This window comes from Galeopterus variegatus, unplaced genomic scaffold (genome assembly GCF_000696425.1).
Source record: "Galeopterus variegatus unplaced genomic scaffold, G_variegatus-3.0.2 Scaffold2037, whole genome shotgun sequence".
Classification (NCBI taxonomy): Eukaryota; Metazoa; Chordata; class Mammalia; order Dermoptera; family Cynocephalidae; genus Galeopterus; species Galeopterus variegatus.
Genome location: NW_007728148.1, coordinates 220,874 through 240,395, shown reverse-complemented (window position 1 = coordinate 240,395; position 19,522 = coordinate 220,874). Strand labels below are relative to the sequence as shown.

The 19,522-nt window shown below is 59.1% G+C and overlaps 1 protein-coding gene across 1 annotated transcript; it reads left to right on the top strand.

Annotated features, from left to right (window-relative positions):
• The first annotated feature begins 76 nt into the window (after positions 1-76).
• On the top strand, positions 77-16,811 carry COPE (coatomer protein complex, subunit epsilon). The gene is made up of 10 exons (XM_008580158.1): positions 77-226; positions 6,503-6,565; positions 7,514-7,614; positions 10,735-10,887; positions 11,961-12,014; positions 12,613-12,694; positions 13,716-13,871; positions 15,564-15,632; positions 16,452-16,526; positions 16,647-16,811. Exons 1-10 carry the CDS (start codon positions 113-115, stop codon positions 16,692-16,694), a joined length of 915 nt encoding a protein of 304 aa, XP_008578380.1. The 5' UTR covers positions 77-112; the 3' UTR covers positions 16,695-16,811.
• Positions 16,812-19,522: the final 2,711 nt, after the last annotated feature.

Here is a 19,522-nt window from a genome sequence, read left to right as displayed (position 1 = left end):
TCATTTCTCTGCCTCCCGGAAAAGAGAACTACATTTCCTAGCGTGCCCTACAGGAGCCCCGCTTCCGGCCGACGTGTCTCTCCGGAAGAGGAGCGGGAGAGACCGCAGCGACATGGCGCCTCCGGCTACCGGCGGCTCCGGGGAGGTGGACGAGCTGTTCGACGTGAAGAACGCCTTCTACATCGGCAGCTACCAGCAGTGTATCAACGAGGCGCAGCGGGTGAAGGTGCGGCCGCGCGGGGAGGGGGACTCTTCCGGGTGGCCGCGGGCGCACTCTGCTTCTAGAACTTTCCCTGTGCTCCTCCCGGCGTTGTTTCTTCACACACCTCTTCAGAGCGCGGCGAGAAACAACTGTTTTCCCTTGACAGCCCAAAGCAGTGACAGTTTGTGTTGCCGCTCGCTGGTAGAGCCCGCGCTCGGAGGCGTCGAGGCCGCTGTGGCAACCTTGATTGTCATCTGTGCAGCCGCCCCCTCTGTTCCCTCCGTCCCCTTGAAGTGGGGACTGCTGTTTATCCTCACTTCACAGATGACAGCGCCAAACGGCTTCCCGACGTTACCCTGCCGAACTTGCTCATTCATTCATTCATCCACCCGTCCATTCATTCTTTCATTCCTTCATTCCTCACGAGCGTCTCTGTGGGCCAGGCGCTGTGTGTGTGCTGGGCTCAGAGAGTGACAGGTAGACGAAACTCCCTGCTACCCGGGAAACCTCGGCCTGACCTCGGAGACCCACAGTACACAAGTAAACAAGAGTCCAGAAAGTGATAAGAGGAGGCTGTACTGGAGAAGGAGTTTGGCTGTTGGAGGATTAGTAGTTAGTCCCGCATGGCAAGGCTCAGCCAGAGAAGAGAAGCCGGGGAGGTTTATTGCAGGACCTGGGATGTAGGAGGGGGAGGACAGCGAATGGGACAGGCAGGGCGACGGACAGTGCCTTGGGGGCCATGGCAGGGGTTTGGATGTTATTCCAATGGGGCAGGCAGCCACGGAGCACCAAGCTGAAGAGTGGTAGACATCTTCACGCCAGACAGTTGGGAGGAATTTGGATTCTGAGGTAGAGAAGGTTTGCTTTCCATGGTACTGGTTTTTGACGGTGTACCCGATTTCCCTGAGCAAGTAACTGGGATAACACCTCAAACAGGCATCAGGAAGGTGTTAGGATTTGTTGAAGCAATGTTTGCATGATTGTATTAGTGTCCCGTTGCTGCCATGACAAATTAAGACAACGCAAATTTATTATCTCACAATTTCTATAGGACAGAAGTGCAGCATGGCTCTCACCAGGCTAAAATCAAGATGCTGGCTAGGCTGTGTCCTTTCTGGAGATTCTGGGGAAGAATCTGCTTCCAAGCTCATTGAGGTTGCTGCCTTTCAGCTGGGGGCCATCCTTAGCTCCTAGAAGCTTCTAATTCTCAACCTCGCGCTTAGCCACTCCATCTCAGAACCAGCTACAGGGTGTTGATTCCTCTCATATGCAGAATCTCTCGAATTTCCCTTCTTGCTGCATTCACTCTGTCTGTTCTCTGCTATTAAGGGCGTTTGTGTTAGACGGGGCCACCCGGATAACCCAGCATAGTCTCCCCATCCTAGGTCCATCATCTTTATTTTTAGTCTTTGACAGCTGGCAGGTACAAGGATTGAATCCTGTACCTTGGTGTTATCAGCACCACGCTGTAAGCAAAGAACTAACTGGCTAGCCCCCTAGGACCTGTAATCTTCATCACATCTGTAAAGTCCCTTTTGTGATAAGCTGTCCATAGGTTTGCTGCGTTGACCTGACACCTGGGTGGTGCCTGCCATCTTATGGACACTTGATAAATGTCTGACAAATGGGAAAATGTCATGAAATTGTCACGACAGTGACCTAGAGCTACAGTCAACCAAGGGAAGTGACACATCAGATGTTTGACCTGAGGTGGCCCTGTCAGAGGTCGTTTCAGGCTCCAGAGACAACGGCATGGACATGGGGGGTGGGGGGGTGGGCATTTACTCAGCCCACCACCAGCACAGTTGTATGTGGCCCCTCGCTGGGGTACTGCAGACTGAGAATAGCCAGACAGGCCAGGGCTCAGACCCTGGCTGTGAGTCACTGCACCTCTCTGAGCCTCAGTTTCCCCATGACGCCTGTCTCATTAGGGTCATTATGAGATTCAGCATTATACTCAAATTACACCTTTCAGCTTCTGCTGTGAGTGTGTTCTGCTTACGTCATAGCAATGTGCTGTTCAGATTTTATGTCATAATGCCAAAATTGTGGCTGAAAGAGAAGTGGTGTTACGTGCTTTACACAGATAGGGACCAAAAATAAAGACATGGGTACCAGACCAGTGGTCACTCTGACTGAACCAGAGACCTGTGCCCACTTTGAGGACTTGGTAAAGATGCACTGGCACAAAAACCTGAGATGTTCTCCTTGACACATCCAGAAGAATGAGAGTCCTGTCCCTTCGGAGCCATTTGATGTGACTTAATTCTCATCTGTGGGCCACGTAAACCCTTTTGGACTGCCTGAACTGGGTTCGGTGGTGTCCTGCAAAAGATATGTCCACCTGCAACGTGTGAATGTGACTTATTTGGAAAAAGGTTCTTCGCAGGTATAATTAAGTGAAGGATCTCAAGATGAGATCATCCTAGATTTAGGATGGACACTAAATCCAATGCTAAGTTCTTTCTAAGAAAAAAGCAGAGGGAGATTTGAGATACAGACGGCGAGGGTGAAGGCAGAGATTGGAGTGATGCAGCCATAAGCCAAGGAACATCGGGAGCCGCCCGGAGCTGGACGAGGAAAGAAGGATCCTTCCCTAAAACCTTTGGAGGGAGAATGGCCCTGCAGACCCCTTCATTTCAGACTTCTGGCTTCCAGGACTGTGAGAGAGTAAATTCCTGTTAAGTCACCCAGTTTGTAGCAGTTCTTTACAGTGGCCCCAGCAACCTCAGACAGGCTCGCCTGAGGTGGCCCCAGGTAGAACACCTGGTGTGTGGTTGCCTTTATTGGTGATAGCGCAAGGACACCGGCATGACATTTCCTCATTTGTCAAGCGTTTATCAAGTGTCCACAAGGTGGCAGGTACCGCCCAGATATTGGGAGTCCAAGCAGCCAACAGAGCCTTGAGTTGCTGACAGTCCACTGTGGTCAGATGACTCAATGGCCACACGGACAGTAGGGGGAGGGGACACCACCCCTTGAGGTTTCCGGCCGCAGAGCCCCATCCCAGCATGGCTCCCCCAGACAGTACCCTGAGTCCTCAGCCCTGGCCATGCCTCTAAGCCACCTCGTGTTAGTGCTGAGGCCACCCCAGGGTCAGGGGTTGTTGGTGGGCATAGGCCTCCTGATTTTGCTGGTTTCTAAGCTCCCAGGTGATTCTTATGAGCTGCTGGGGTTGAGGACTACTGTGCTCACCTCGTGGGGTCTTGTTAAACAGGGATCTCTGGGGCCACCCCCAGAGGGTCTGAGTCAGCAGGTCAGGATGGGGCCCAAGACTTGGCCTCCTGAACATGCTCCTGGGTGGTGCCGCTGCTGGTGCAGGGATGATGCATGGGGCCCCCTGCACTCACCTAACAACCAGCCTCAGGTATTGGTCACCCCAATTACAGAGAGGAGAATGCAGCCTCAGGGAAGTCACGGGTGCTCAGCAAAGGTCTTCAGCCGTGACTCAGTCAAGCTCCCAGAGCAGATTTCACCAGCTCCTTCCAGAATATTTCCATCCAACAGGCCACCCCGCGACCCCCTCTGTGCCTCCTGTCCCTTGCTGGCAGGGAGGCCAGCAGGTCTGCAGTCTGTTTCAAGCAGGGCCTCTCCCAAGCCACATCCCAGAGGCAGTGTCAGGCCCAGTAGATGCCTACTGATGACCAGCCTGCTGGGTGTCAGACTGTGCAGGCCTCTGCGGTAAGATGGGCCCCGCCTCTGAGCCTCGAGTTGGTGGCCAGGTGTGTGCCCAGGCAAGTGGCCTCTCTCCCTGGGGGTGTGGGGGTGAGCAGTGCCGTGGGCCTGCCCCCGACCAAGCACAGGTCCTGGCTGTCTGTCTTCAGCCCACCAGTGGCAGGGTCACCCCAGGTGTGTGATGGCCAAGATGTGCTTGTTCAGAATGATACCACCCTGACTCCATGTGCCTAGCGCCTGCCGCACAGGTTCCGCCGAGGCCCCACAAGCCTCCTTCCTTTCCCAGCTCACACTGGAAAAGCTGGGTGGGTTGTGATCTCCCAGTTAAGGTACTGATGATTCTCTGGTCAGGAATGAAAACACCCGACACAGGCCAGAGGTGGTGGGTTGCGATCTCCCAGTTAAGGGACTGATGATTCTCTGGTCAGGAATGAAAACGCCCATCGCAGGCCAGAGGCCGCTCCATCCCCTCCAGGGCCCCAGTGGTCCAGACCTTGCTCTGCCATTGTGTGCAGATTGTCTGCAGAGTTTTTCATGTCTGTACCTGTCAGTCAGTACCTTTTTACTGCCTGCATCGTGTCCCCCATTGGGGACCTGCTGAGGTTTACTTAGCCTCTCCCTGTTGCTTCCAGCTTGCCACTGCTGTGTCTGCGCCAGTGTCAACACACGTGGCAGGCTGGCCTCTCCTGTCAAAGCTGCCTCCAGGAGACGCACAAGTCACTGCCAGTTATGGTGGGATAGTTCAGACATGAGCGTGGAAGGAAACCATGGAGGTGCCAGTGTCCGGTGTTGGGGCTGCTGGCCTGCATGCCCATCCTGTTGTCCCGCATCCCAGTGCCCCCCTCTCTCGGGCTGGCTGAGCAGCCACTGAGCACTTCCTCACTCGTGGTCTCATTGATGCCTGGTGGATCTGCGGGGCTGATGGCACTGTCCATGTTACAAAAGAGGCAGCTGAGGCTCAAGAGGATCCTCTGGGGACTGAGGCCACCCTGGTGAGGACTCATAGCATCCCCTGTGTCCTCGCCTTGAAGACACTGACAGCCGGCATTTGTCTTTTTTTTTTTAATTGAGGGTGGTGTGAGGACCCCTGGCTCGTCATCCTCATTGGTGTCCACCTCCAAGGGTCACTTGAGAGTCACTTATTTAGAAGACGCCATGTTCCAGATCATGACCGGATGCCCAGCCTGGTCACCGGAACAGGGGCCCCTCAGCAACAATGGCCTGAGTCGGGTGGGGACCAGGTCTCCCTTGGCACGTCCACCCCTCCCCAGGCTGGGGAGGAAGAGGAGGGCATGGTGGCTTGGAATCTGTGGTTCTGGGCCTGGAGGGATGGGGCAGTGCTGGTGTGCCAACTATAGGGAGCTGGATCTCTGTCCCTGTGCCTTGGCAGGTGACATTGCCCCACTATGTGCTTTCCCAGAACCCGTGGTTTGGATGCTGTCAGAGCGGTGACCCCAAGGTGGCCAGGCCCCCTTCCCACCTTTACTTTCCTTTTCCAGCCCCCACGGGCTGAGCTGTACTGTGCCTGCCTGTCTCCAGCACCACAGGGCCTCCCAGGAAGTCAGCCAGCACCCCATGGCATCATCCAGCGCTGTTCTCCTGGGGAAAGGTCCCCAGCCTCCCCACCTGGCCAGGGCTCGGAGACCTTCCTCATAGTCCCAAAGTGAATGTTTTAGGAGGCCACCTCATTCCTGATTTTTGACTCTGTGCAGTGGCTCTGACACTGCATCCCTGGGTACAGGGTGGTTGCCCAGGGTCCTGCCTGGCCCAGCCTGGATGCAGGCATCACTGCACTGGGGCAGCCAGGCCGAGTTTTACCAGAAAGGTCCTCTTGCCAGGGACAGGGCAGGTCATCTGAATGAGGCAAATCTTCCTTCATCTTTTCTGTTTGTCTGGTTTTTTTTTTTTTTTTTGGCAACTGGCTAGTACAGGAATCTGAACCCATGACCCTGGTGTCACCAGCACCATGCTCTCCCAAGTGAGTGAACTGGCCAGCACCATGTTTGTCATTTTTTAAAAATGTTTTGAAATAGGGGCCGGCCCGGTGGCGCACTGGATAAGTGCGCCGCTTGGGAAGCGCGGCGGCGCTCCTGCCCGAGGGTTCGGATCCCACATACAGACCGGTTCCCGCTCACTGTCTGAGCGAGGCGCGGGGGCGACCCCAAGGGTTGCGATCCCGTTGCCGGTCCCCGGTCCGGTACGGGGGCAACACTGAGGGTTGCGATCCATTGCCGGACACGGAAAAAGACAAAAAAAATAAATAAATAAAAATGTTTTGAAATAAAAGCCAAACAGAAGCAGCCCTGTGCATGGCAGTCAAAGGTGCGGGCTCCCTGCCATGTGCTGGAGTAGGCACTGCACTTTGGCCAAACAAGGTGACCATCGAGTCTCCTTCCTGGTGTGGTGTTGGGGCAGGATGAGATCAGGCGCTGTCCACCCAGTATGCCCTTGGCAGAGGCCACTCTTGTGCTACCCAAGGTCATGGGCTGCTCAGGTCCAGGGCTAGGACTCCAGCTAGAATTCAGACTGGAGAAGCTCTTGCTACAGCTTCCAAGGCCTGTCACATGGGCCATGTGGCTGCTGTGCCACAGCCTGTGCATCCTGACCCCTCCTCTGTTCTCACAGCTGTCAAGCCCAGAGAGAGAGGTGGAAAGGGACGTCTTCCTGTACAGAGCATACCTCGCACAGGTGAGTGTAGGCCCGTGATCGCAGGTGATACGAGCTGTGAGACAGGAGAGTGGAAGGTGCCACCAGGCGGGCAGTGGGGTTAGTAGACAGCAGAGGGATCCAGGCTGCAGGGCTGACCAACCACAAGCACCCAGCCTGGCCACCACGAGCTCCCCGTGTGGCCACCGCAAGTCACAAGGCCTCCAGGCCAGAGGACCTATGTCAGGATTTCTTGATTTAAAAAAAAATTAGTGGATTTTATTTTTTTCAGCACAGCTTTAGGTTTACAAAATACCTGAGCAGATGGCACACAGAGTTCTCCCCCCCGGCACACGTTTCTTTTTTCATGAACACTGTGTGTTGGTGATGTGCATTTGTCACCCCCCTTCCTGCCTAGCCCACCCCAGGGCTTGGCCTCGAGGGTCAAATCCAGGCCCAGAGAGTGTGTGTGGCCCAGGACCTCCTTGGGACCTCTCAGATGGTTTAAATGCATTGATGCGTATGTGTGCGTGTATATGTACATGTACTTTTTAAAAATTAACCACGTTATGTGGCAATAAAAACATGAAAACCTTGGAAGGAGTGGAGTGAGGAACGGGTTTCCTGGCTCCAGAAGTGACTGCCGGCATCAGTCACTGGTACTGGGGTGGTGCTGGTGAATGTTCTGCTTTATAGAAGCACATGCCCAGGCCCACCCAGCCTGTCACCTCACTACCAGGGGTGGACAGCTCGGGAGGGACAGTGACCTGCCAGGGTCCCCAGCTAGAACAATAGGCAGTGTGTCCTGACGGGTGAGGGCACACCTGGCTCTCTGTGACATGTGGCACCATGCTGGCTTCTTTGGGGCCCCTGGGCAGGGCAGGGGCTTCCTGTCTGGGGACTCTGCCGGGGTGACGCTGGCTGCCTGGCTGAGTGCAGGGTAAGCCCTCGGGGAGGGCGGGCGCAGCTGATGGGGTTTGTCCACTGCAGAGGAAGTACGGCGTGGTCCTGGATGAGATCAAGCCCTCCTCAGCCCCCGAGCTCCAGGCCGTGCGCACGTTTGCCGAGTACCTTGCCAACGAGAGCCGGAGGTGAGACCCAGCCCATGGGGTGGGCAGGTTGGGGCTGTGGGGTCTTTTCCGGGACCCATTTGTCCTGAACTTGGTTGGGCAGAGGGCATGGTGACAATCCTCAGTGTCCCACTTCCCTGTATCTCAGTTTCCTGCAACTGCGTGGCAGGGAGTGGCAATGGACCCTGATGCAGAGGGCTCTCAAAGCGAGGGCTGGAGCTGATGATGTGTGTGCAGATGCCATCAGGGTCACAAGGTGCTCTGACCTTACAACTGAACCTGTCAATCGCCGAATGACTGCGCAGTGCTTCGAGAGCCTCTGCTGTGACCACCCCTGGGGTGGCAGGGCTCTGCAGTCAGGGTTCTAACCAGCGCTGCTCACCCAAGTCCTGTCCCTGAGCTGCAGGCCAGCATTTGTCAACCACCAATGGGCAGTGGCCAGGGGCGGGTGGGAGGCTGGGCTGTGGGGACCCAGGAGCAGCGCCCACTCCTGCTGACAGTGCAGCCACCACACAGGGAGGGCAGGATGTGCTAGACTTACCTGTGCTTGTCGCTCAGTGTGCGTCCCCAGCCCCGCAGACCCCAGGCACTGAGGGCAGTGCCTGGGGAGTGGTATGGGGTGCTGCGTCACTGCCCCTACCCTTGGCCACATCTGGTCTTTGCCCAGGCACCTGACTTTCCCAACTGCAGGTCCTAAGTTTCGCATTTTATTTAAAAGAAGCTTTTGGTCTGGGCATCTGCTGTCGGTCTTGGTGCTGTCTGTCCCTGTCCCGAGGGCTGGGAGCTTCTGGGGAGGAGGCTCAGGTCCACACTCTGCACCAGCCAAAGCCTCGTTTATTCAGGGCGCCCCCCCGACACCCCTGGTGTCACCCTGGCCCCAGTATGAGTGGCAGCCACAGCCTGTGACCCAGGCAGGTGACCACAATTCAGAGTTCTCCTGTCAGGCCATCTGGCAAGTGGGCGGCCAGTGCCAAGAGCAGGGCCTGTGATGGGAAGTGCTGCTCGGCTCAGGGCCCCCGCCTGCCACGGGGGGTGGGCTGCTTGTGGGCCCCTGGGATCTCAGACATAAGATGTCCCCCAGAGGGCAACTAGGATAGGAGGAGAGGCAGACACTCTTCCCCGCCGGCCATGCCCCCCACCCCGTGTCCCAGCCCCAGGGACCCCCCCGCCCACCCCAGGCCATCCTCAGCATCCTGATGTCTCAGGGAGGGGCCTTTCCTGCTGGTCTCCACCCTGCACAGCTTTGTAGACCAGGACATGACTTATGTTCCCTTGTGGACCACTGCAGTAGTCTGAGGGTCACATCGTGGGTGACGCTCTCTGCTGCGGACCCACTCCTTCTTTGCCTCACGGAGGCAGTGCCCAGGCTCTGTCCCCTTCCCCCAGGCTCCAGGGAGTTTACTCATGTGCAGTGGTGGGGTGAATGGTGTCCCCAAAAAGATACATCCATGTTCTGGCCCAGATACTTGTGGACATGGCATTATGTGGAGAAAGGCTCTTTGCAGATCAGTTAAGGTAAGAGTCTCAGGGTGAGGGCGTCCTGGATTAGGGTGGGCCCTGAAGCCAACGACTAGCGTCCTTATAAACAAGAAGAAGACAGCCTGGAGACACACCGAGGGGAAGCCCATGTGGTGACAGAGGCAGAGACTGGACCTATGTGACCACAGGCCCAGGAACGCCAAGGACTGCAGGAGCCACTGGCAGCCAGGAGAAAGGCCTGGGGCAGACACTCCTCAGCCTCAGAGGAACCCAGCCCTGCCGACACCTTGGTTTAGGACTCTGGCCGCCAGGACCGTGAGGTGGAAGACGAAGTCCTGTTGTCTTCAGTTACCCAGGTTGTAGTACTTCGTGATGGCAGCTCTGGCAGTTTCAGACTGGTGTCCTCCCAAGGCCACCGTCTCTCCCCGTTGTGCTTCCCTAGCTGGGGTGCAGGTGGGGACCCCTGGCCCTCTGAGAGCGGTGGCTGCTGTGCACATTTCGGAAGACAACCCCCATGAAGCGGGCAGTGCGGTGGGCGCCTGGTATGGCAGAGCAGCTCCTGGTGCCTGTTTCACAGCCACTGTCCCACAGAGCTTCTGACGGTAATTAGGACACCTTACGATGACAGTGTTGCAGTACTAACAGCAGGCAGCATTTACACACCCGGTGTGCCAAGAGCCTCAGAAAGCTTCATGGGGTGGCCTCAGGAGCTCCTCATGCCAACCCTGTGTGACCCCCGTATGTGGTCCCTCCACGCAGAGGAGAAACAGGCTCAGACCTGAAGTCTCTCGAACCTCAGGGCCTGGCACTGCTGCTAGTCCTCAGGGAGCCGAGACAGTGGCAGACATGTCCCATCCTCGGGGGCCCTCAGACCAGGCAGGTACTAGGCAAGCAGCCCCCAGCCACCATGTTGACTCTTGCGCTGTCCCAGACTCACGTGGACCCAGAGGAACGACAGCTCTGGTCTGTGACTGTAGTCCTGGCCTTTGGCTGCCTTCTCAGTCAGCTGCTCAGCAACCCTTGGAAACGAGGGGTCTCAGCTCTGCTTTCCAGTTAGAAAGACAGGCTCAGGTGTCCCGTGGCCTATGGGGGTGCCCAGCTGGTCCCCAGCCACGCTGGGACTTGAGCCAGGCCTTGGATGCTGGGGCCCACATTAGCACCCGTGCTGAGGTTCTACTGGCCTCCCTGGCAGGTGGCTGATGTTGATGTGAGACTCACAATGCTCCCTCCTGTCCCCACAGGGGCACCCTGGCAGGTCAGCCAGTTCCCTCTGAGTCCAGGGTGGTGTGGACTCCACAGCCCCTGAATGCTGAGGGCCAGGGAACTCAAGACCCCGCGGTCATTGTGCTGTTTCCTAGGCAGAGCTGGCGTGGCCCCTCCCCCACCACATCCTCCCCAGGAGGCCTGGAGCACCCAGCCCCACTTCTCCCGGCCTCGGCTTCCCCATCTGTATAGGGGTGAAATGTGCTTTCTGGGAAGGTTATGAGGTGGGGAGTGTCAGGGCTGCTTGGCACTCTGCCTGCTGCTGCTCTGTGCCCGTAGGGGCCTGGCTCCCCCTCTCTGGGCCTGTCTGCCCCCAAGGAACGGGATCCTTCAAGGTCACGCAGAGGCTAGGCTTCCGCCTGCCCCTGGCTGTGGGCCCTGAGCAGCCGTGTCTTGCAGGGATGCAGTTGTGGCTGGACTGGACCGGGAGATGAGCAGGAGCGTGGATGTCACCAACACCACCTTCTTGCTCATGGCTTCCTCCGTCTACCTCCATGACCAGAACCCAGATGCAGCCCTGCGCACCCTGCACCAGGGGGACAGCCTGGAGTGGTGAGTGGCCCCTCCCGGCTCTAGGCTGCAGACAGCCTTGCTGGCCATCGTCGTGGAGACGATGAATGAGGCCCAGCCACTGGGCCCAGACCTCTTGTTCAAGCTCCAGCTCCTATTCTCGGTCCTGGAGACGCTCCCATCTGCACAGCCAGGCCACTGCGCCAAGGACACAGTGCCCAGGGCTGAAAACCCTCCGTTCCCAAGGGCAAAGCAGAAGGCACCTCTGTCTGCTTGCGGTTTCTGTGCCTTTACCCCCCACGTAGCCCTCTGCTCCTTCATCCCAGGCCCTGGCCCCCCAGCCAGCCTCCCTCAGGGCACCCAGGGTTGGGGTGTTGGGGCCCAGTGCAGCATGGTCAGCGCCACTGTCCACCCTAGGAGATGACTGTGTGCAGGACGCAGCCGTCCTCTCTGTGGGCGCTCTGTGGCGCCTGCCTTCCTTCGGTCAGCTATCAGTCCGTCATCATTGATGTTTATGTACATGTTCACGTCCCATGCTGTCCTGGAAGGTGTGTGCAGTGGTTTAGAGATAGGGATGGCATGTGGCAGATGCAACAGCTGACTGTTGCTGGTCTGGGCTGGGCACTGGCTCTTGTTCTGGTGGGAAAATGCAGGAACAGGCGGCCACATAAGCACTGGTGGTCCCGGGCGTCTGTGGTGGAGATGGGAGCAGGGCATGAGGGGGCCGGAAGAGGGCAGGGGTGAGGGTAGTGGTGTGTCCTTCCTCTCTGGGGCCTCATTCCTGAGTCCCCACTGCTGTAGGTGGTGTGGTCGAGTCCAGGGCAGGGGTCTCCACCTGCAGCTGTGGCCCACAGAGGTTCCTCCTTGGGGTGGGCAGCAAGCAGGGACCTGGAACCTTTGTCCTCAGGACCCCACAGAGCTCCTGGGCCGGAGGGAGCTCAGCTGTGATGTGTGGGAGTGAGGGGTCCCCTCTGCAAGGTGGGGCTGCTGGCCCCAGCTCTTGTAGCAGGACTAGGAATGTTCCAGAAGGTGGTGCCCACATGGAGTGAGCCCCTGGGGGTGGGCCACAGTGTGTCTGCAGCCACCTGCTGACTGCCTGCCACCCTGTCCCACAGCATGGCCATGACGGTGCAGATCCTGCTGAAGCTAGACCGCCTGGACCTTGCCCGGTGAGCCCCACCTCATCTGTGTCTTCCTGGGGCTGCCGCTCAGACCCGTGCATGGGGGGTGTTGGGACCCCATGCCCCCACCCCACAGGCCAGAGCCCCTGCTGCTGGGCCACTTCTGCAGTTGTTTCACACCATTCCATTGGGTGACCACCACCCTCACTCAACCCTTCCCTGCTGTCCATGCCTCAGTGTTCCACTGTGAGGCTGGCTGTAGGGCCTGCCCTGCAGGGTCAAGGTGGGCTTTCTGGAGGGAACAGAGGAGGCCGGCTGCAACCGTGTCCCTGAGGGGTGGTCTCAGAACAGAGCCGGGAGGTGGCGTCACTGAGTCGGGGGCTGTGTGTGCATGCTTGCAACCCCCCTTCCTGCAGTTTCCAAAGCCTTTGCCAGGGACCCTCACTCTGTGGCCCCTTAGCCCCGTCCCCAGTGAGAGTCTCCTGTGCACCCACCTCGTGCCAGGCGTTGGGGGGTGGGGTGGGCAGCAGCTGGGGCCAGCACGTGGCAGGACAGGCACTCAGGCATGAGAGATAAGTGTGCAGGGAGCAAGGGGGGCACTGGGCGGGCCCCCTCGGCCACTCAGCACCCACTCCCTTATCCCCAGGAAGGAACTGAAGAGAATGCAGGACCAGGACGAGGACGCCACCCTCACCCAGCTGGCCACTGCCTGGGTCAACCTGGCTGTGGTGAGCCCCGTGGCCGTGCAAGCTCCCTAGTACCCTCTACCTGTGCCCAGGTCTCTGGTCACTCCTGTAGGGCTCCAGGAACAGGCCCAGGACCCACCCCCGCCTGACACAACTCCTTCCCTCAGCCTTGTCCCTGTCCCGGGCTTCTTGCAGCCAAGCGACTTGGCCAGAGCCAGAGGGAATGGACTGGTGGGGGCTCCAGAACCAGAGGCGGCGTGGCTTTCCTGGGACAGGCAGGCTGGGCCGCCTGGCAACACTTCCTTCCCCAGGGCCACCCTGGGGTTTGTTTCGGCTCAGCTCTGCTCTCCAGGCACCTGGTACTGGGCCAGTGAGGGGCCAGTGTTCCCATAGCAGCCATGGAGGTGCCCTCAGCCCAGTTCCACCCCCCACCCCAGCCCTGGGCACCCCCTCCTGGCAACGGCCCCTTTTCTGGTCTTTGGGACTTGCTTCCTTTCTGAGTTGCACTTTTGTCCAGGCCTTTTAAACTGTGCTGCCTGTCTGTGCCCTTCAGGGGTCCAAAGCTTCACCCAGATGGATTTCTGGACCATCCTGTGTAGCAGGACAGACCCCGACAGATCTCTCCTATGGCTTTACATTTCTTCACAACACGTCTTCATCTCAGGTTCCCCCCGAAGTGTCCCCTGGTGTTCTTAGCAGGTGGGCAGGCTAGGGCTGCTGCTCACGTCACCCCTAACAGGCCTGTGACCTGGAAGTCCCGGCTCAGACCCCAGCCCGGCTGCCTGTGTGCTGAGCCTCCCTCTGGAAGCCTCAGTTTCTGCCTCTGTGCACCGAGTACTTGGGAGCTGGAGTGCAGTGGGGCATGAGGTGGCCATGTGCTGTTTTAGGCCTGGTCGGCACAGCACAGGCTGTGTGGGGGTCTGTGAAGAGTGGGTGGCCGTGCCATGGGCCAGACACCCCAGGACTGTCCACACCAAGTGCCAGAGTCCCCCCACTGCATGAGGGAGCGGGCAGCAGGATGGAGCAGCCCATGACAGCAGTGATGTCAGAACCATCCCCACAGGGTGGCGAAAAGCTGCAGGATGCCTACTACATCTTCCAAGAGCTGGCCGACAAGTGTTCATCCACCCTGCTGCTGCTCAATGGGCAGGCAGCCTGTCACATGGCCCAGGGCCGCTGGGAGGCTGCTGAGGGCGTGCTGCAAGAGGCGCTGGACAAGGTAGGCCTGGCCAGCCCTGCCCGGCCCCCTGGCCCTGAGGGGACAAGACAGAAGGGGCCCGGCAGTGATCCTGTGGGTGTGCTGTGTGGCCCCATGGGATTGCAATGCCCAGTCACCTGCCAAGACCTAAAAATCGGGATTGCAAATGAAAATCCGGATTTTGCCTTCTTGGGAAACGGCCTGGGCCTTGCCTGAGCTGAGCAGACGCATGCGCTCCAGCCTTCCCCACTTGTCACCTCAGCTGCCAGGCCCAGGGTCTCTGGGTGTGGTCCCTCACATGGGTCTGTACTCAGTGCTGCAGAGACCAAGTGCGAGTGGCTGTGCAGGGGGCCACCAGGCCTGTCCTTGGCGAGAACAGGGATTGAGTGCAGCCTGCACGGAGTGCCACAGTCCCCTTCTGAGAGATATCAGAGGCCTTTAGGATGAGTTTATGTTATTTTTATAATCAGAAACCATATCAAGGTTTTTTCTATTGGGGAAATGTTTTTAATCTAACAAGAAACACACACCAGTAGGAATCTTCTTCCTGGCTGGTTCTGTGGGGGGCGAGTTACCATCAGGAGGTTTTGGAACGGGACAGGTTGAGGGGTGTCAGTGGGGCCCTCTTTTGGGCCCAGTCCCCCTCGGCAGGGCCTGTCCTCAGATCTGTGCAGTCAGGAACCCTGCCTAACTGGGGTGGCATCTCACACAGGCTGTGTGTCCCTTCTTGTTCCCAAAGATGAGGCTCATTCGGGATCCCAGCCCCGCACCCAAGAGCACTCTGGTGCAGGATCAGCGTTCATGGCCGTGTCCCGCGGCTTTTGTTACACTGCGCAGGTGGCGTGTCACATGACTTGTTAGTTAACTGATTCCAGTCTGTCCTCGGCACCTGAAACACCACACCAGGCTGGCTTGCTGCGCCTGGCCCTGGCGGCCTTGGGGTCCCCACACCTGTGTTTGCCTGTGTTCTTGCTCGGCTTCTGGAGGTGCTCGTGTCCCTCCTCCCCATGCCCTTTGGAGCCACTTTACTGCTGCTGCTGTGCACATGCACCATTGTCCCCTGCTGCAGTCAGGGAGACTGAGGCACGGAGAAGCTGGGTTTCCACGTAGGTGCCCAGCAGCAAGAGGCAGCCATGAGCAGGGCCAGGGTCGGTGTGTGTCCTGGGTGGTGCGTTCCTGCTTTGCAGCCACTGGTGTTCCATGTGCCTTAGAGCCCAGTGTGGGCGGGCCTGGGCTGGTTGAGGTCACCCGCCCAAAGGTTTCTGGTAATTTCCTGCCAAGGCCCCTCTGGAGCAGACAGAGTGGCGGGTCCATGCCCAGCCTCAGACTCATCCTGCAGCAGAGGCTGAGACCATCTTGGCCTGTGCTCCGTTACTCTTGAGATTTGTGCAATAAATACGCCCCTCCCAAATCCCCACCAGCAAGGTCCCAGGTTGGTCTGTGGATTAGGAGAGAGGCTCAGAGGGGAAGTGGCTGGTGTGGGGAGGTGCAGAGGCTTGGGGCTGCTGGTCCCTTGCCACTGCATCACCTTGAGGTCACCAGCTTGCAGAGACTGGGGATGGGGGGATCTGGGACCGGCAGCCCCAGCCCCACCCAACCTCTGAGGGGCAGCAGGGAGGGGGCATTGTCCTGCCCAGGATGGGGGTGAGCAGGCAGGCTTGCAGGGCCTGGAGGAACTGACTCTGCCCGCCCCGCCTCTGCCTGCATTTCCAGGACAGCGGCCACCCAGAGACGCTGATCAATCTCATTGTCCTGTCCCAGCACCTGGGCAAGCCCCCCGAGGTAGGTCCCCTAGCCCAGCCCCCACGATGGCACCCTGGAGCTGGGCCCTCAGCATCTGCACTTCAGGGTTGGCCTTGGTTGGGACAGAAACCCACTCCTCCTGAGGGCACAGTCGCCATTGGCTTGATGGGCCCCCGCAGTCAACTGTGCAGGCAGCCCCTGTTATCCTCAGAGTCCAACAGACAAGTGGACCCAGAGGGAGCCTGAGCCATGGCTGGCTGGGCTGGGACCCTGGCCTAGCCCACCTCATCTGAGGGCGGGGAAGGGGGAGCTGGGCCCTGCTGGGGCAGGTGGCCATGACCTAGCTGGCCCAGGGCTGCATGGTGGTCGTTCTTGTGTCCATGTAGGGAGGGCCCAGGAAGGTGCAGGACAGGGTTGGTGCAGGGGAGACAGCACACTGCCTGGGCTGGAGGCCAGGTTCTAATCACCAGGCCTGTGGGACATGTCCATACAGTGTGCCCACAACACACCCACCTCCTACAGTAAAACTGCCTCCCTCACCAACCCCAGCCCCCCAAACCTGTCCCACCCCTCCTGTCCATGGCCTGGCCATCCTCCCCCTGGGGCCCAGGCCCTGCCTGCCCCACTCCACTGAACCCCGTGGTGTGTCAGCCAACCATGGGTCAAGCACCAGCTCTGTGGTAGGTGCTGTTCCTGGTGGTGTCCCCCACCAGCACCCTGAGGCTCGTCCATGATCAGCCTGATTTCAGGGTGTGGTGAGCAGCCCCCCGGCTGAGGCGGAGAATGCACGGAGGGAGGTCAGGGCAGAGCACCGTGGGGTCCCTATATTCAGCTAATCCAGCCTCATCTCCCTCACAGGTGACAAACCGCTACCTGTCACAGCTTAAGGACGCTCACAAGTCCCACCCCTTCATCAAGGAGTACCAGGCCAAGGTGATTCTGTGCAGGTGGCCCGTCCCCGAGCCCCACATCCCCCAACCCCTGTACCAGGCAAGGCCTGGAACTCAGGTGGTACTCACGTTTCTCTCTCTGTCCCCCCCCACTTTGTTGAAGGAGAATGACTTTGACCGGCTGGTGCTGCAGTATGCTCCCAGTGCCTGAGGCAGGATGGCAAGGCTAGCCTGGCACCCTCCCCACTCCTCCCTTCAGGCTGGAAGCCTGGTCCTAGCACCCCCCATCTGCCAATAAATGTCTCAGCTCCAGGCTATTTCTACCTGACCTTGTGCTCTGGCCACTTTGGTGGGGGCCTGTGGGAACCAAGTCTGGGAGGGGAGGGTTTTGGGACATCGTCACCTAGGGCTGTTCCTGGAGGCCAGGGTCTAAAGAGAGAGCAGCAGCCACACAGAGCCCCCCACCCACCGCTCACATGGCCACAGCCCTCGTTAGCATCCAAGGAAACTGAGGCACAGAGGGGTTACGCAGCCATTACATCACGATGGGCTCTGAGATTAAAACCCAGGGCCCCCAAATGGTCTGGAGGTGGTCGGTGGGGGTGGGGAGGCAGGAAGTGTTCAGGCCTGGGCTCTGCAGAGCAGAGGGGCAAGCAGGGTATTTGTGCAGTAATCATTAGCCCCCCAGGCCCTTGCTTCTGGCTGCTGCGCTATGAATTACATGCTGTGGCCAAGACACTGAGTTCCCTGCCCTCCCAGAGATAACCCCATAGTGAGCAAGCAGCCTGCGATCAGAGGAGGCAGGACAACAGCAGGAGGTGGGCGGGTGTGGGGGGTGGAGGAAGGAATGGCTGGGGCCACCACTGGGCTGCATCCACCCAACAACAAGGCGCTGCCAGGCCAGATTCTGGGGTACAAGCATCCCAGGCAGCAGGCACAGGCAGTGCAGAGGCCCTGAGGCCACAGGGGGCTATGAGGTCCCAGGGAGCTGGACTGCGCCATGTACCCTTTATCTGCTGGCCTGTGCCTGGACTTGTCCTCGGTTTTTCTCTCAGGGAGGAGATCAGACACCTGGTTTCCCATCATCCTGCCAGGGCCTGGTCTCACTTGCCTTGGGGCAGGTGCCTGAAATCGAACACCTGGCCCTGGTGCCAGGACAGCAAGCTATCTCCACCCCTTGCTCCCAGCTCCTCCCTGCCCACTGGGCAGGGGTATCAGGATTGGCGGCTACCCAGGGTTGGTCTTGGCTGATCTCTCGGGTGGGGAAGGCACCAGTCTCTGGACTGACCCGCAGCAACCCCTACCAGGCCTCGGTGCCTGGGAGCCCTGGCCCCCAGCTGCCAGCACAGGGGCCACTTCCCATTCCTGCCCCACACCTACCTGTTGGCTGCCTGCCAACTGGATCCACCAAGAAGAAATTCAAGACTGAGCTGAGGCCAGTGGGTGGGCGGGCAGCGCCTCTCCCATCACCAATGGGCACCATAGTAACCAGATAGTGGTGGGTGGGAGGTGGAGGGAGGTGATTGAAGGTCCTGCCTGCCCGACGGGAGCATGTGCAGCTGGCCTGGGCCCCTCTCCACCTGCCAGGTGGGCTGGGGCATCAGCTGCATCTCCCCGCCTCCAGGCCTGTCACACCCCGGCCCAGCTCGGGACAGATAAGCCCCTGCCTGTGCAGAGTGCACATTCAAGTATAACGAGTAGGGCAACAGCGCCAAGGAGCAGACTGATGAGGGTGTGGGATTCAGATGGCCAGGGAGGCATGCTGAGTAGGTGACATCTGTGTGAAGCCTGAAGGAGGTGGAGGAGAGCCCTCCAAGTAGCTAGGGTAACAGTATTGCAGGGAGAGGGGACAGCCAGTGCCCTGAGGCATGACTGCTGGGCACGGGCGGAAGCTGTGGAGGGCTGTGAGCGGAGGAGGAGGAGGAGTGGCTCCACTTAGTGGTAGCGGCTGCCTCTGGCCTCTGTGTGGGGTGTGGGAAGCCAGGTTACCGGACAGGAGGCTCCAGGGCAGCTCGATGCCATGCAGGTGGTGAGAAGTGGCTGGACTGGGGGACGTCCCCAGGTGGGGTCAACTAGATGTGGGATGAGGGGCCAGGGGATAGGGGAAGCCCTCCATGCCTGCCGCCTTCTCACCTGTGCACCTGAAGGTCAGGTTGGGCTGGGGGGTGTATGGGACTTAGCTCAGTTCCTGCAGGGCTCATCCTTGCATCCTGCACCTTGGAGGCCAGATGAGGGAAGTCCTGGGGGCTGAGATGAGGCAGTGTCCGCAGCAAAGGTGACCAGTACCCTCACTGATGGTTGTTGGGTTTGAGCTCAGGATCTGGTCAGTGGACAATAGACGGAAAAAATCCTGGTCTTGATCCAGCCTCCCTCAGGCCCCCACCATGGCACCCATTCTGTCCACCTCCTTGTAGGGCCTGTGTTAATCTGATGCTGGGGAGGCTTTCCTGGTGACCCTCACAGGGTGCCCAGCCCTTCCTCTCCTCCAGGGAGCCCCCTAAAGTCAGTGGCCCCACCTCTGAGTCCCAGCAGCCTGCTGCAGGCTCAGAGGAGCAAGCCCGGGAGATGTCGCGAGTCCTCAATCCAGCTGCAGGTGCACTGCCCAGCGCTGGGCAGGGTGGGACAGAGTGTCTGCAGGTACGTTTGCCCCACACCCTCGTGTGCGCCGTGCCCTTTTAGAGAATGACAGCCTTCATTTACACGACGCCTACTGAATGCAAGAACGCCACGCGGATGGTCCCAACTGTGCCAAAGTGTGCCAGGCCACAGATCCATGAGAGGCGAGGGCTCCCGGGAACGGCGAAGGGCGGAGGGGGGTAAACGGGGCGGAAAAGGAACGCCGGAGGGCCGGGAGGGGAGGGGGTCGCGGCCGAGGGTACTGCCGGCTAGTGCCCGCCGTGCCGCACGCCCTGGACACGGCCGACGTGGTGGGGGGGAGCCTGGTGCGGCACGGGCACGCGGGGCGGGGACAGGCGTAGCGACAATCTGGAAGAGAAGTAGGTCCTAATGCCCTAAACATCCATTTTATGTAATAAACTA

Excerpts from the sequence above, each read along its gene's own strand:
- COPE (XM_008580158.1), top strand. The coding sequence starts at position 113 with ATGGCGCCTCCGGCTACCGGCGGCTCCGGGGAGGTGGACGAGCTGTTC. Across the intron at positions 227-6,502 it reads ACGAGGCGCAGCGGGTGAAG|CTGTCAAGCCCAGAGAGAGA; the intron begins GTGCGGCCGCGC and ends CTGTTCTCACAG. Across the intron at positions 7,615-10,734 it reads CTTGCCAACGAGAGCCGGAG|GGATGCAGTTGTGGCTGGAC; the intron begins GTGAGACCCAGC and ends CGTGTCTTGCAG.